Below are 15093 nucleotides of genomic sequence, written 5' to 3'. Positions count from 1 at the left end.
CTCAAAAAAAAAGAAAAAAGAAAAAGAAAAAACCAAAACCAAAACATAAGGACTCTGGCTGGGCATGGTGGCTCACGCCTATAATCCCAGCACTTTGGGAGCCTGAGGGGGGCAGGTCACCTGAGGTCATGAGTTCGAGACCAGCCTGGCAATGTGGCGAAACCAGCTCCACTAAATGCACAAAAATTAGCTGGGCATGGTGGCGGGTGCCTGTAATCCCAGCAACTTGGGAGGCTGAGGCAGCAGAATTACTTGAACCCAGGAGACAGAGGTTGCAGTGAGCCAAGATCGTGCCATTGCACTTTGGCCTGGTCAACAGAGCAAGACTCCATTAAAAAAAAAAAAAAAAAGATGATAAAAGATTCTGGGAGTTTCTTTGGATTCAGGGTCCTCACGTATGGTTGTCCAGGTTGTTTACTGTTCAAGGCAAGTAGAAACTCAAGTTCAGCCCATGCTGCATCCTGGGTCATCTGCCCTTAGTACTGTTTCTAGTCAGAATAACGAACTTTTTCTTATTTACACAAAATTGCCACATAAGCTTGTGGTAGCTTATGTTTGTATGATGAAGGATTTTAATGATTAAGAGATATACCCGAGATATCGCAGGTTACATTCTGGATGTCTCAAGACCTCACACAATGCGGGAAACATATCATCCTGGTCGTTGCCTTGAAGGGTCAGATACGTTACAGTCTTGTGACCTCGAAGAGCTAGGCAGAGGTTCCGATGAGCATCAGCTGGGGAAATGTTTTTGAACCTAGGGAAAAGAGAACGAAAGTGAAATCTTTAGTGTGTACACCTGTATCGTACTTAAATGGAAACCAGGGGCTCGATATATTTAAACTTTAGGAACTATTTTTTCCATGTTTAAATTTTTGTCCATCTTTACAGATTTTTTTTTTCTTTGAGATGGAGTCTCACTCTGTTGCCCAGGCTGCTGGAGTGCAGTGGCGCGATCTCGGCTCACTGCAAAGCAAACTCTGCCTCCCGGATTCAAGCGACTCCTACCCTCAGCATCCGGAGTAGCTGGGATTATAGGCACCTGCCACGACACCTGGCAAATTTTTGTATTTTTTGTAGAGACAGGGTCTTGCACCATCTTGGCCAGGCTGGTCTTGAACTCCTGACCTCAAGTGATCCCCCCGCCTTGGGCCCCCAAAGTGCTGGGACTACAGGCGTGAGCCATTGTGCCCGGCCCTTTTTTTCTCTTTTTTTTTTTTTTTTTTGAGACCGAGTCTCGCTCTGTCACTCAGACTGGAGTCCAGTGGCAGGATCTCGGTTCACTGCAACCTCCGCCTCCTGGGTTCAAGTAATTCTCCTGCCTCAGCCTCCCAAGTAGCTGATATTACAGGTGCCTGCCACCACGCCTGGATAATTTTTGTATTTTTAGTAGAGGCAGGGTTTTGTCATGTTGGCCAGGCTGGTCTCGAACTCCTGACCTCAAGAGATCTGTCTGCCTCGGCCTCCCGAAGTGTTGGAATTACAAGTGTGAACCACCATGCCCAGCCCCTAGAAATTACTTTATACGATTACCCCACAAAATAAATTTAAGGACAGGACTCTCTCAATTCCCTGTGTCTTGAGCACTTAAGAGTCTAGTACAGGAATCTGAATATTGCTCCAATGTTAACATTGTACCATTTTCACACCCTAAGGATTTTAGTTCACGAATTAGTTTCTACTTACACCACTCTCTGGAGATGACAGGTGTCAGAGGCTATTTGTTCACACAGGATCCTTACTAGGGAGGCACTGAGAAAGCTATCGTTGATTGCTAAACCCATCAGATCTTTATTTGATCCAAATATGGAACAAAGGTCCGTCCAGAAAGGAAGCATGTGCTGATCATCCTGGGATCTATAGGGAAGAGAAGAAGGGGGTTACACCAAATGTGTGTCCATCACGGCTGAAGTATTTAGGGTTTCTCTGGGCATATACCCCTGACAAATGAGTATAATTGAAAGCTGGACCATGTAATCACTTATTAGCACCACCATCAGACAACTCAACACCCAAGAAGCATCACAGGAGAAAGAACCTATTCTTCTTAGACAAAAATCCAATAGAGGGTAAAAATAAGTTAAAATGCTAAGCACATCATTGATAAAAGATAGAGAATATAGACTGGGCACGGTGACTCACGCCTATAATCCTAGCACTTTGAGAGGCTGAGGCAGGTGGATCACCTGAGGTCGGGAGTTCGAGACCTGCCTGGCCAACATGGTGAAACCCCGTCTCTACTAAAAGTACAAAAATTAGCTGGGCATGGTCGTGGGTGGCTGTAATCCCAGCTACTCATGAGGCTGAGGCAGGAGAATCATTGAACCTGGTGGGGCAGAGGTTGCAGTGAGCCGAGATCAAGCCACTTCACTCCAACCTGGGAAAAAGAGTGAAACTCCGTCTCAAAAAAAAAAAAAAAAAAAAAAAAAAAAGATTGGGAATATACATATCTATACATATCAATAAGAAATATTCAGGCAGGGCGTGTGGTAACTCATGCCTGTAATCTCAGTGCTTTGGGAGTTCAAGACCAGCCTGGACAACATAGTGAGATTTTGTCTTTCCAAAAAAAAGCAAAAAAAACCCCCACTTAAGTTAGCTGGGCATGATGGTACACATTTAATAACTGTCATCCCAGGTACTCAGGAACATCACTTGAACCCAGAAGTTTGAGGCTGCAGTGAGCTGATTTCACCACTGTACTCCAGCCTGAGCAACACAGCAAGACCCTGTCTTCAAAAAATATATTTGGGCCGGGCATGGTGAATCATGCCTGTAATCCCACTTTGGAAGGCTGAGGCAGGTGGATCACCTGAGGTCAGGAGGAGTTCAAGACCAGACTGGCCAACATGCTGAGATCCCGTCTCTAATGAAAATATAAAAATTAGCCAGGCAAGGTGGCAGGCGCCTGTAGTCCCAGCTACTCAGGAGGCTGAGGTAGGAAAATCACTTGAACCCGGGAGGCAGAGGTTGCAGTGAGCCAAGATCGCGCCACTGCGCTCCAGCCTGGGCGACAGAGCAAGACTCCATCTCAAAACAAAAACAAACAAAGAGTCCAACAAGAGGGAATTCCTGACCCTAAGCCACAGTGCATAGGAGGCTCTGGCCTCTTCCTAAGGGGGCATGGGATGAGGCTAAAGATGGAACGACTGGTAGAGTGAAACGGTTCTCACCTCTCAACCTCGGCGTCTGATTCAGACGCAGTGACATTCTCCGGGAGATTCTCCTTTATTACCTGCAGTGACATTTTCTGCAGGTTTCGACAGTGCTTGACGCAGAATGAAGATGGCACAACGTCTACTGCATTTAAGTGCAGGGATATTTCCTTGAACTGAGCCATCACCTCCTTCACCAGCTCCTCCTCCTGAGACTCGTACAGACAGCCGAGGAGCTCCTGCAGGTCTGTCACCGTTGAATGTCCACCCTTACAGCTTATGTCGCATCGCAGCAATTCCTGTTTGATGTCCGGTGACATCCGGCAGCCAAAAGTGGCCTCCAACTCCTTGGCTCTCTTCTCGTTAGCGAGGCCGAAGTAGTAGTAGCCTGCTTGGATCAGGTCGGGGTTCCTGAGTCTTTCTACTCCGGAAAGCAGCTTCTGTACGTCCCCAATGTCCGAGGTGTGGCCGTCCCTGTCCTCCTCCTCCTCCTTCTCCAGGGCGTAGAACAGGGCAGTGAGAAACTGCTGGAAGCTGAGGTGGATGAAGGAGTAGCAGCCTTTGGAGACTCTGTCCTGGCGGAGGATGTCTCCGTCCAGGAACAGACGGAGGTCGGACTCCTGCACCCCGAGCCTTTCCAGATCCTCTCGGTGGAGCACGGACGTCTGCGCCCACAGGCCCTGCGCGGCCAGGAGGCTCAGCGTCCGCAGCGCGCCCCGCAGCTGTGCGCCCTGCGGGAACCGGCTGCAGAGGAAGCGCAGGAACAGCCCCGTGCGGGTGAGGCAGGTGGGCACCGGGTCCTCCCCCTTCTCCATCTGCAGCTTCAGAGTCGTGCACACGATCCAGCACACCGCGGGGGCCGAGCCCCGCTGGAACAGGTCCGCGTTGCTCCTCATTAGCTCAAAGGCACGCATGGCTCGGTCCTCGTCTCCAAAGTGTCTCAGGAAATAGGCCCTCCTGTCCTCCTCCAGGAAGCCCTCCACCCTTACGTAGATCGGCTCCTCCGCCAGGATCCGGAGGTCCCTCAGGGCCCTGGGCCGCGTGGTGACCAGCAGGGCGGCCTTGGGTAACATCACCCTGTTCAGCAAACTCCCCAGGAGGACGGGCACCGGCTTCTTCTTCTCCCAGTCCCCGCAAATGTCCTCGATCAGCGCCCCAGGTGCGGCTCCCAGCTCATCAAAGCCGTCAATCACGAACAAGATTTTCCGTGCTTGGGCTAGGATGTGTGGAATGTCATCCTGCAATTCAGGCCAGTCCCTGAAGACCAGCTCTGCAAAACTGCACGGGCCCAGGCGGCTGAGCTCCCTGCAGCTGAGGTAGAACGCATATTTGAATTTGTGGATGAGGTTGTCCTCTGCCCAGTCTAGCATTAGTTTCTGGGCCAGCGTGGTTTTCCCAAGGCCTGCAGGACCATACAGCACCACCGTGTATGAGAAGGGCCCGGGAAGCACCCTGGGGTTGCTGAATGGGATCAGCATCTTGTATCTCTCAGCCATAACTTGGACCTCTTTGCTGTCTCCAGGCCAGCTCTTCCACATCTCCCGGAACTTCGTCTTCAATATATACCTGCACCTATTGTCTTTGTCTTTATCATTGGTGAGGAGGGAAGGGAGAGAGGATGCAATCAGTTACCCACAGGGAAAACCAAAATAACAAAATGCCTTGTGTTGGCCGGGCACAGTGGCCCATGCCTGTAATCCCAGCCCTTTGGGAGGTCGAGGCAGGCACATCACCTGACATTGGGAGTTCAACACCAGCCTGACCAACATAAAGAAACCTTGTCTCTACTAAAAACAAAAAATTAGCCAGTCATGGTGGCGCATGCCTGTAATCCCAGCTACTCGGGAGGCTGAGGCAGGAGAATTGCTTGAACCTGGGAGGCGGAGGTTGCAGTGAGTCGAGATCACGCCATGGCACTCCAGCCTGGGCAACAAGAGCAAAACTCCGTCTCGATACATACATACATAAATAAATGCTTTGTGTTACATAGGAAAGTTAAGAGGACTTCAAGTTTATAAAGAGAAACCTGATCCCAAGCTCCCTGCAGGAAGATATGGTACAGACCTGGCTTTTTTCCTTTAAAGACGTCTTTACCCAGGCAGATGACATTTCCTTTCGTTTCTGGAAACGCTACAAAATACAAACTCATGTGAGCTTGACACAAAATCAGGTGTATTTCCTGTGGAGTCCCAATTAGAGAAAAGGAGGCAGGCTGATGGGGGTGGGGGGGGGGGGCAGGGGGCGCGGGATCAGATAAAGCAAATAAGCTACAAATGTGTTTTCCGGCCAGGTGTGGTGGTTCATGCCTATAATCCCAGAACTTTGGGAGGCTGAGGTGGGTGGATCACTTGAGCTCAGGAGTTCGAGACCAGCCTGGCCAACACAGAAACCCCATCTCTACTAAAAATGCAAAAATTAGCCAGGCGTGGTGGCGCATGCCTGTAATCTCAGCTACTTGGGAGGCCAAGAGGCTCGAGAATTGCTTGAACCTGGGAGGTGCAGGTTGTAGTAAGAGATCGCACTACTGCACTCCACCCTGGGCAACAAAGCAAGACTCCATCTCAATAAAATAAATAAATAAGCTTTCCTCCATGGTTCAGGGCATACAAACAAGAGGAAACAGGTCAGCTATAGGTCTGTTTGAGACAGTCTCACTCTGTTGCCCAGGCTGGAGTGCAGTGGCGCAATCTCAGCTCACTGCAACCTCCGCCTCCCGGGTTCAAGCGATTCTCCTGCCTCAGCTTCCCGAGTAACTGGAATTACAGGCATGTGCCACTGCGTCTAGGCTAATTTTTGTATTTTTAGTAGAGACGGGGTTTCGCCATGTTGGCCAGGCCAGTCTAGAACTGCTGACCTCAGGTGATCCACCCACCTCAGCCTCCCAAAGTGCTGGGATTACAGGCGTGAACCACTGCACTGGGCCAGGTCTGCTTTTATGGTCCAGGAGATACGGCCCAAGATGTTTGGCCTTCCTGGCCAGATCACACACAGAGCTCACAAACTCCCTGTTTGCCATGAAACGCCTCAGTTTATCAAACACTTCTGCTGAAAGAAGACTGCAAGTTAAACCCCCTGTTGACATTATCAATCAGCCCAAGCCCTATTCTATAAAATCTGCAGGAAGCTTTGGTCTCCTGGCAGTGAGCTACTCTCATGACAACCTGCCCGCTGGAGTCTCTCTGCTAATGTCTTTTCCTACTTTCTCCAATAAATCTGCCTTCCTTTACCTACGATTGTCTTCATAAATTTCTTTACCCGTGGCTGGGCGCGGTGGCTCACGCCTGTAATCCCAGCACTTTGGGAGGCCAAGGCGGGTGGATCATAAGGTCAGGAGATCGAGACCATCCTGGCTAACACGGTGAAACCCTGTCTCTACTACAAATACAAAAATTTAGCCGGGCGTGTGGCAGGCGCCTGTAGTCCCAGCTACTGGGGAGGCTGAGGCAGAATGGCGTGAACCCGGGAGACGGAGCTTGCAGTGAGCCGAGATCGCGCCACTGCACTCCAGCTTGGGTGACAGAGCAAGACTGTCTCAAAAAAAAAAAAACAAAAACATTTCTTTACCTGCCATGCCACCAGGCACTATTCACCCACATTTCCTGCTGAAGCATGATGATAGAGCAGGCACCACAGTACCCCAAGTCGCACCGAAATTCTTTGTCAAGATTGTGTGCTAGGCCGGGCACAGTGGCTCACGCCTGTCATCCCAGCACTTTGGGAGGCCACGGCGGGCGGATCACGAGGTTAGGAGATCCAGACCATCCTGGCTAACACGGTGAAACCCTGTCTCTACTAAAATACAAAAAATTAGCTGGGCGTGGTGGCACACACCTGTACTCCCAGCTATTTGGGAGGCTGAGGCAGGAGAATCGCTTGAACCTGGGTAGCAGAGGTTGCAGTGGGCCAAGATTGCACCACTGCACTCCAGTCTGGGCAACAGAGCGAGACTCCATCTCAAGAAAAAAAAAGATTGTGTGCCGGGAATGACATTGGCCGGGTCTAGAGAGATGAACAGGGCAAACAATTCCTTCAACCAAGTTACTCATCTCTATTATACAGAGCCATAGCAAGAAATACTTGCTGTATCAAAAGTCAATGTGGGCTAGGTACGGTGGCTCATGCCTGTAATCCCAGCACTTTGGGAGGCCGAAGTGGGTGGATCACCTGAGGTCAGGAGTTCAAGACCAGCCTGCCCAACATGGTGAAACCCTGTCTACTAAAAATAAAACAAATGCAAAAATTAGCCAGATGTGGTGGTGGGCGCCTATGATCCCAGCTACTCAGGAGGCTGAGGCAGAATCACTTGAACCTGGGAGGTGGAGGTTGTGGCGAGCCGAGATCACACCATTGCACTCTAGCCTGGGCGACAAGGGCAAAACTCTTTCTCAAGAAAAAACAAAAATGCTACCAGGAAGATAAGAGGGAACGTGGAGTAAGCAAGGCTGATCTGAAACTGATCACAGGCTAGGTGCGGTGGTTCACAGCTGTAATCCCAGCACTTTAGGAGACCGAGGTAGGTGGATCACTTGAAGTAAGGAGTTCCAGACCAACCTGGCTACCCTGGTGAAACCCCATCTGTACTAAAAACACAACAGTTAGCCAGGCATAGTGGTGGGCACCTATAGTCCCAGCACCTGGGGAGGCTGTGGCAGGAAGATCCCTTGAACCCGGGAGGCAGAGATTGCAGTGAGCCAAGATCGGGCCACTGCACTCCAGCCTGCACGACAGAGTGAGACTCTATTTCAAAAACAAAAAAACAGAAAAAACCTATCACAAAGTCAGCTCAGGCAAGTCACCTACCCAAAAGACTCAATTTTCTCTGTAAGTTGTTTATATTAAAGTTGTCTGAGCAATGTACCATAAATACATTTATGCCTGTCAATTTTTTTTTTTTTTTTTTTTAAGATGGAGTCTCGCACTGTTGCCAGGCTGGAGTGCAGTGGCACAATCTTGGCTCACTGCAACCTCCACCTCCCGGGTTCAAGCGATTCTCCTGCCTCAGCCTCCTGAGTAGCTGGGACTACAGGCGGGTGCCACCATACCCGGCTAATTTTTGTGTTTTTAGTAGAGTTGGGGTTTCGCCATGTTGGCCAGGACGGTCTCGATCTCTTGATCTCGTGATCCACCCGCTTCAGCCTCCCAAAGTGCTGGGAGATTATAGGTGTGAGCCACCACACCTGGCCACCAGTCAACTTTTAAATAATTTAAAGAAGGCCGGGTACGGTGGCTCACGCCTGTAATCCCAGCACTTTGGGAGACTGGGGGGGGGCAGATCTCGAGGTCAGGAGTTCGAGACCAGCCTGACTGAGATGGTGAAACCTGTCTCTACTAAAAGTACAAAAAAAATTAGCTGGGCGTGGTGGCATGCACCTGTAGTCCCAGCTACTCAGGAGGCTGAGACAGGACAATCACTTGAATCTGGGAGGCGGAGGTTGCAGTGAAAAGGGATGGTGCCACTATACTCCAGCCTGGGTGACAAGAACAAGACTTCGTCTCAAAAAAAAAAAAAAAAAAATTAGCTGGGTGTGGTGGCAGGTGCCTATAATCCCCGCTACTCAGGAGGCTGAGTCAGGAGAATCAGGAGAATCGCTTGAACCTGGGAGGTGGAGGTTACAGTGAGCCGAGATCGCGCCATTGCATTCCAGCCTGGCCAACAGAGAAACTGTCTCAAAACAAAAACAAAAACTCTCTGCATCGTGCTCCTAACTTTCTACAAACTGAGTTCTAATTCTCTGCAATGTTCGTTCTTCCCTCTATTCTTATGGAAGGGAGGTTGGCATTCTCCAGAAGACAGTGGGCACATTAAGAATAGTGGAGAAAAAGACTGGAGAGAGATGGGGTTCTTCAAAGGAACAGGAGAAAGCAGCAAGAATGGGCGGCTTCCTCAGCTGACTCCAACACTGGAGGTCCTGACACCCACCTAGTGCTTCTGTCTTGAGGCGCTCCAGCATTTCGTCCACGTCTAGAGGTGGTCGTTCTTTCCTTGTTATCCCTGAAGAAAAAGGGGGGCGTTACAGGCCTGTTGCTGTGCTGGCAGTGGGACTCCAAGATGGCTCAAGTTCGACCACTGAGTCTCGGTAGTGAAGCCTAGATTAGGTACTAAAAAGGACGTTGACAAGGTACTGGATGTAAAAGTGAAAGTACATTAGGCCATGATCCCAGGTTTACGTGCCTTTCCGGTGAGAATTCCTAAGTAGTTCAGAACACATGGTGTGAAAGACACACACACACACACACACACACACACACACACACACACCCCTCATGCATGAGGCCACTGGAAAGGCTTTGAAGATTAACTGCCTAGTTTTTCTTTTTTTTTTTGAGACGTAGTTTTGCTCTTGTTGCCCAGGCTGGAATGCAATGGTGCGATCTCGGCTCACTGCAACCTCAGCCTCCTGGTTTCAAGTGATTCTCCTGCCTCGGCCTCCCGAGTAGCTGGGATTACAGGAATGCGCCACCATACCTGGCTAATTTTGTATTTTTAGTACAGACAGGGTTTCTCCACGTTGCTCAGGCTGGTCTTGAACTCCCAACCTCAGGTGATCTGCCTGCCGGGCCTAACCCCCTAGTTTCTGATGAGGTAGATAAATTTAAAATGAACTGGGAAAGAATGTAAGAACAAGGTGGAATCAGCCGGGCATGGTGGCTCACGCCTGTAATCCCAACACTTTGGGAGGCCGAGGCAGGCGGATCATGAGGTCAGGAGATCGAGACCATCCTGGCCAACATGGTGAAGCCCCGTCTCCACTAGAACAAAAAATTAGCCGGGCATGGTGGTGTGTTACCTGTAAGTCCCAGCTACTTGCGAGGCTGAGGCAGGGGAATTGCTTGAACCCAGGAGGCGGAGATTGCAGTGAGCCAAGATCGCTCCACTGCACTTCAGCCTGGCAAAAGAGCAAGCGAGACTCCGTCTCAAAAAAAAAAAAAAAAAAAGAGAACAAGGTGGAATCCTAATAACAATATCTGCAGCTTAACCCTGGATAATGAAGAGGCGAGACCATGGAACTCCTGAAAAGATGCTGGGGAGGGAACTGGACACGGGCATGTGAACTTCAGGACAAAGGCTGATCTGAGAAGAGCCTTTAGAGTCTTCACCACCAGGTGAGGTGGCTCATGCCTGTAATCCCAGTACTTTGTGAGGCTGAGGCAGACAGTTCATTTGAGGTCAGCAGTTTGAGACCAGCCTGGCCAACATGGTGAAACGCTGTCTCTACTAATACAAAAATTAGCCAGACGTGGTGGTAGGCGCCTGTAATCCCAGCTACTCGGGAGGCTAAGGCAGGAGAATCACTTGAACCTGGGAGGCGGAGGCTGCAGTGAGATTGTACCACTGCACTCCAGCCTGGGTGACAGAGCAAGACTCTGTCTCAAAAAAGGTCTTCATGAGACCAGGCGCAGTGACTCACACCCGTAATCCCAACACTTTGGGAGGCTGAGGCACGCGGATCACGAGGTCAGGAGTTCAAGACCAGCCTGGCCAACATGGTGAAACCCCATCTCTACTAAAATTACAAAAATTAGCTGGGCTTGGTGGCAGACACCTGTAATCCCAGCTACTCGGGAGGCTGAGGCAAGAGAATCGCTTGAACTGGGAGGCGGAGGTCAGAGGTTGCAGTGAGCTGAGATCATGCCACTGCATTCCATCCTGGGCAACAGAGTGAGACTTTGTCCAAAAAAAAAAAAGTCTTCATGGCCAGGTGTGGTGAATCATGTCTGTAATCCCAGCACTTTGGGAGGCCAAGGTGGGAGGATCACTTGAGACCAGGAGTTTGACACCAACATAGTGAAACTGTCCCTACCAAAAATACAAATATTAGTCAGGTGTGGCAGTGCACACCTGTAGTCCCAGCTACTCAGGAGGCTGAGGTAAGAGGATCTCTGGAGCCTGGAAGGTTGAGGCTGCAATGAGCTATGACTGCACCACTGCAATCAAGCCGGAGCAACATAGCAAGACCCCATCTCAAAACACAATCTTCAGGGGCTGGGCGCGGTGGCTCACGCCTGTAATCCCAGCACTCTGGGAGGCCGAGGCGGGTGGATCACAAGGTCAGGAGATCGAGACCATCCTGGCTAACATGGTGAAACCCCGTCTCTACTAAAAACACAAAAAAAATTAGCCGGGCGTGGTGGTGGGCGCCTGTAGTCCCAGCTACTCGGGAGGCTGAGGCAGGAGAATGACGTGAACCCGGGAGGCGGAGCTTGCAGTGAGCCGGGATCGCGCCACTGCACTCCAGCCTGGGTGACAGATTGAGACTCTATCTCAAAAAAAAAAAAAAAAAAAAAAAAAAAAAATCTTCAGGATATAAGTAGCTGGTAAGGGCCAGGTGTCATGGCTCACACCCATACCCCAGCAGTTTGGGAGGGTGAGGCGGGAGGACTGATTGAGTTTAGTAATTCGAGACCAGCCTGGGCAACATAGCAAGACCCTGTCTCTACAAAAAGTGAAAAAAATTAGCCAGGCATGGTGGCAAGTGCCTGTGGTCCCAGCTACTCAGGAGGCTGAGGCAGGAGGATAACCAGAGCTTGGGAGGTCAAGGCTGCAGTGAACCATGATTGTACCACTGCACTCCAGCCTAAGTGACAGAGTGAAGCCCTGTTTCAAAAAAAAAAAAAAAAAAAAAAAGCCGGGTGTGGTGGTTGCTCATGCCTATAATCCCAGCATTTTGGGACGCTGAGGTGGGCAGATCACTTGAAGTCAGAGTTCAAGACCAGCCTGGCCATCATGGTGAAACCCCATCTCTACAAAAACCACAAAAAATTAGCCGGGCCTGGTGGCAGGCACCTGTAATCCCAGCTATTCCCAAGGCTGAGGCAGGAGAACTGCTTGAACCCAGGAGGTGGAAGTTGCAGTCAGCCGAGGTCGTACCACTGCACTTCAGCCTAGGTGACAGAGCAAGCCTCCATCTCAAAAAAGAAAAGTCTCTAGCTTATCCAGATTCAAAGGCCAAGCTTACCCTTCCCCGCTTTGTATGTATTTATAGATTTCCAACAAACGCGATCGTGTTTCAGCTTCCCAGGTCTTACTGCTACGCACCTGTGTGACCAGCTCCGCCCTGGGAGCAGGGATGCTAAGTCCGGCATTTCTTTGCATTCTTAGTGCTCAGCACATTCTCCTTAAAACAAAGGCCCGAGTCCCCAGATCTCACATGAAGAATAAAAGTTATAAATGAGGTAACTTACCTAATGATAGAGGCTTCCTTTTATTAAACGATTTCAAGGCTGCTTCTGAAAAAGGAGAAGGGGGGAAAAATTTTGCATTTTACCATAAGCTCAAGATTTTATTGCCTTCATAAAAAAAAAGATGACACTTAGAACTGGATCACTTGTTCCTTTCTCTTATCTCCTTCCAGTTCAAAATGCTTGCATCTTTTTTTTTTTTTTTTGAGACAGAGTGTCAATCTATTGCCCAGGCTGGAGTGGCACAATCTTGGCTCACTGCAACCTCTGCCTCCCACGTTCAAGCGATTCTCCTGCCTCAGCTTCCTGAGTAGCTGGGACTACAGGCATACACCACCATGCCTGGCTAAGTTTTGTATTTTTAGTAGAGATGGGGTTTCACCATTTTGGCCAGGCTGGTCTCAGACTCCTAACCTTGTGATCCGCCCACCTCGGCCTCCCAAAGTGTTGGGATTACAGGCGTGAGCCACCGCGCTCAGCTGCTTGTATCTTTTAATAGCCAGCATTCTTAGATCTGCAGTTGGGCTCAAGGCACTCAAGCCTTAGCACAATCTTCTTTGTAGTTTTAGCCTTTTTTCCGGAAAATCGGCTTAGTCTGCCCACCATAGCCACTCTGCTTCCTGTCATGACACTGCTTCCCCTGGGCATACCAAGAATCCTTGCCTTGTTTCACTTTGTGGGGGTGGTGCTTGCCACACTTCTTACAGAAAGTCCGGCGGGTTTCAGGAACATTCACCATGTCCGTGTGAGCGCTATTGGCATGGAAAGACAATTTGCATCTTTTTCAGAGCCCAGACCTTCGTAAGTTTACAACTCTCTGGGTTTCCTCCTGCCGTTTTCAAACTTGTAACCTCCGGAGGTCAGCTAAAGTTAAAAACCCTTGGCCGGGCATGGTTGCTCACACCTGTAATCCCAACACTCTGGGAGGCTGAGGTGGGCAGATCACCTGAGGTCGGGAGTTCGAGACCAGTCTGGTCAACATGGTAAAACCCTGTCTCTACTAAAATACAAAAATTAGCAGGCATGGTGGTAGGCGCCTGTAATCCCAGCTACTCTGGAGGCTGAGGCAGGAGAATCACTTAAACCTGAGAGGAGGAGGTCACAGTGAGCCGAGATCGCGCCATTGCACTCTAGCCTGGGAGACAAGAGTGAAACTTCGACTCAAAAGCAAAACCAAAATCCAAACCAAAAAAAAAAAAACCCTCACCCATCGTTAAAGACAGGAAACATTATGCTAAAAAGTGATCTCTAACTGAAATAAAACTGGCAATTTTTAAATAAAAAGATAGGATTTCCTTAAGGTTGAGGAGTATTCCATTGTGTAATTAATACCATGTTTTTTTTTTTTTTTTTGAGATGGAGTCTTGCTGTCACCCAGGCTGGAGTGCATTGGCACGATCTTGGCTCACTGCAACCTGACTCTCTGGTTCAAGCAATCCTCCTGCCTCAGCCTCCCAAGTAGCTGGCACTACAGGAGTGTGCCACCACGCCCGGCTGATTTTTTTATATTTTTAGTAGAGACACGGTTTCACCACATTGGCCTGACTGGTCTCAAACTCCTGGCCTCAAGTGATCCACCCGCCTTGGCCTCCCAAAGTGCTGGGATTACAGGCGTGAGCCACTGCGCCCGGCCTACCATGTTTCCTTTTTAAGGCTTGGGGTCCCAACAATCTCATAACCCAGGCAGTAGGCAGGGTACCCAACGGGCACATTTTCTATTCATCCACTGATGGTCACTTAGACTGACTCTGTATCTTGGTTACTGTAAATAAAGCTGCACTGGCCAGGCACTGTGGCTCATGTTTCTGATCCCAGGACTGTGGGAAGCCAAGGCAGGAGGATCGGTTGAGCCCACAGAAGTTCGAGACCAGCCTGGGCAACATGGTGAAACCCTATCTCTACAAAAAAAAAAAAATATATACAAGAATGAGCGAGGTGTGGTGGGAGGCCATAGTGGCAGGATTGCTCAAGTCTGGGAGGTCAAGGCTGCAGTGAGCTGTGATTGCCCCATTGTACTCCAGCCTGAGCAAGAAAATGAGACCCCGTTTCAAAAAAAAGTGTAGCTGGGCATGGTGGCTCACACCTGTAATTCCAGCACATTGGGAGGCTGAGGCGGGTTGATCACATAGTCAGGAGTTCAAGACCAGCCTGGCCAACATAGTGAAACCCCATCTCTATTAAAATACAAAATTTAGCCAGGCTCAGTGGCAGGTGCCTGTATAATCCTAGCTATTCAAGAGGCTGATGCAGGAGAATCGCTTGAACCCAGGGAGCGGGAGTTGCAATAAGCTGAGATTGTGCTGCTGCACTCCATCCTGGGTGACAGAGTGAGACTTGTCTCAAACAAACAAAAAAAAAAGTTATGGGGTAGAAAGTAGAGTAGTTCTAAATGCACTTGCTGGCTGGGTGCGGTGGCTCACGCCTGTAATCCCAACACTTTGGGAGGCCGAGGCGGGCAGATCATGAGGTCACGACATCGAGACTATCCTGGCTAACATGGTGAAACCCCATCTCTATTTAAAATACAAAAAAAAAAAAAAAAATCAGCCAGGCGTGGTGGGACATGCTTGTAATCCCGGCTACTCGGGAGGCCGAGGCAGGAGAATCGCTTGAACCCGGGAGGCGGAGGTTGCAGTGAGCCGAGATCGTGCCGCTAAATTCCAGCCTGGGTGACAGAGTGAGATCCTCTCTCAAGAAGAGTTAAATAACCATAGTTCATGTGCATTTTATTGTATTGTTATTTTTAATTGTCTTTGCC

General features: G+C 49.6%; 1 protein-coding gene across 1 annotated transcript in view; it reads right to left on the bottom strand.

Moving 5' to 3' along the window:
• NLRP2 (NLR family pyrin domain containing 2) overlaps window positions 1-15093 on the bottom strand; it is a 33679-nt gene that overhangs the window by 13572 nt on the left and 5014 nt on the right. The window contains exons 3-8 of the mRNA XM_001175085.7: window positions 12339-12383; window positions 9076-9147; window positions 5220-5285; window positions 3174-4740; window positions 1687-1857; window positions 593-757 (exon numbers count right to left, since the gene is read on the bottom strand). Of these exons, the coding sequence (XP_001175085.1) occupies window positions 593-757; window positions 1687-1857; window positions 3174-4740; window positions 5220-5285; window positions 9076-9147; window positions 12339-12383 (2086 nt within the window). The remainder of the gene's footprint in view (window positions 1-592; window positions 758-1686; window positions 1858-3173; window positions 4741-5219; window positions 5286-9075; window positions 9148-12338; window positions 12384-15093) is intronic.

The sequence above is a fragment of the Pan troglodytes genome, chromosome 20 (genome assembly GCF_028858775.2).
Source record: "Pan troglodytes isolate AG18354 chromosome 20, NHGRI_mPanTro3-v2.0_pri, whole genome shotgun sequence".
NCBI classification, from domain to species: Eukaryota; Metazoa; Chordata; class Mammalia; order Primates; family Hominidae; genus Pan; species Pan troglodytes.
Note: the sequence above shows the minus strand (reverse complement) of the source record. Positions and strands in the feature narration are given on the sequence as shown.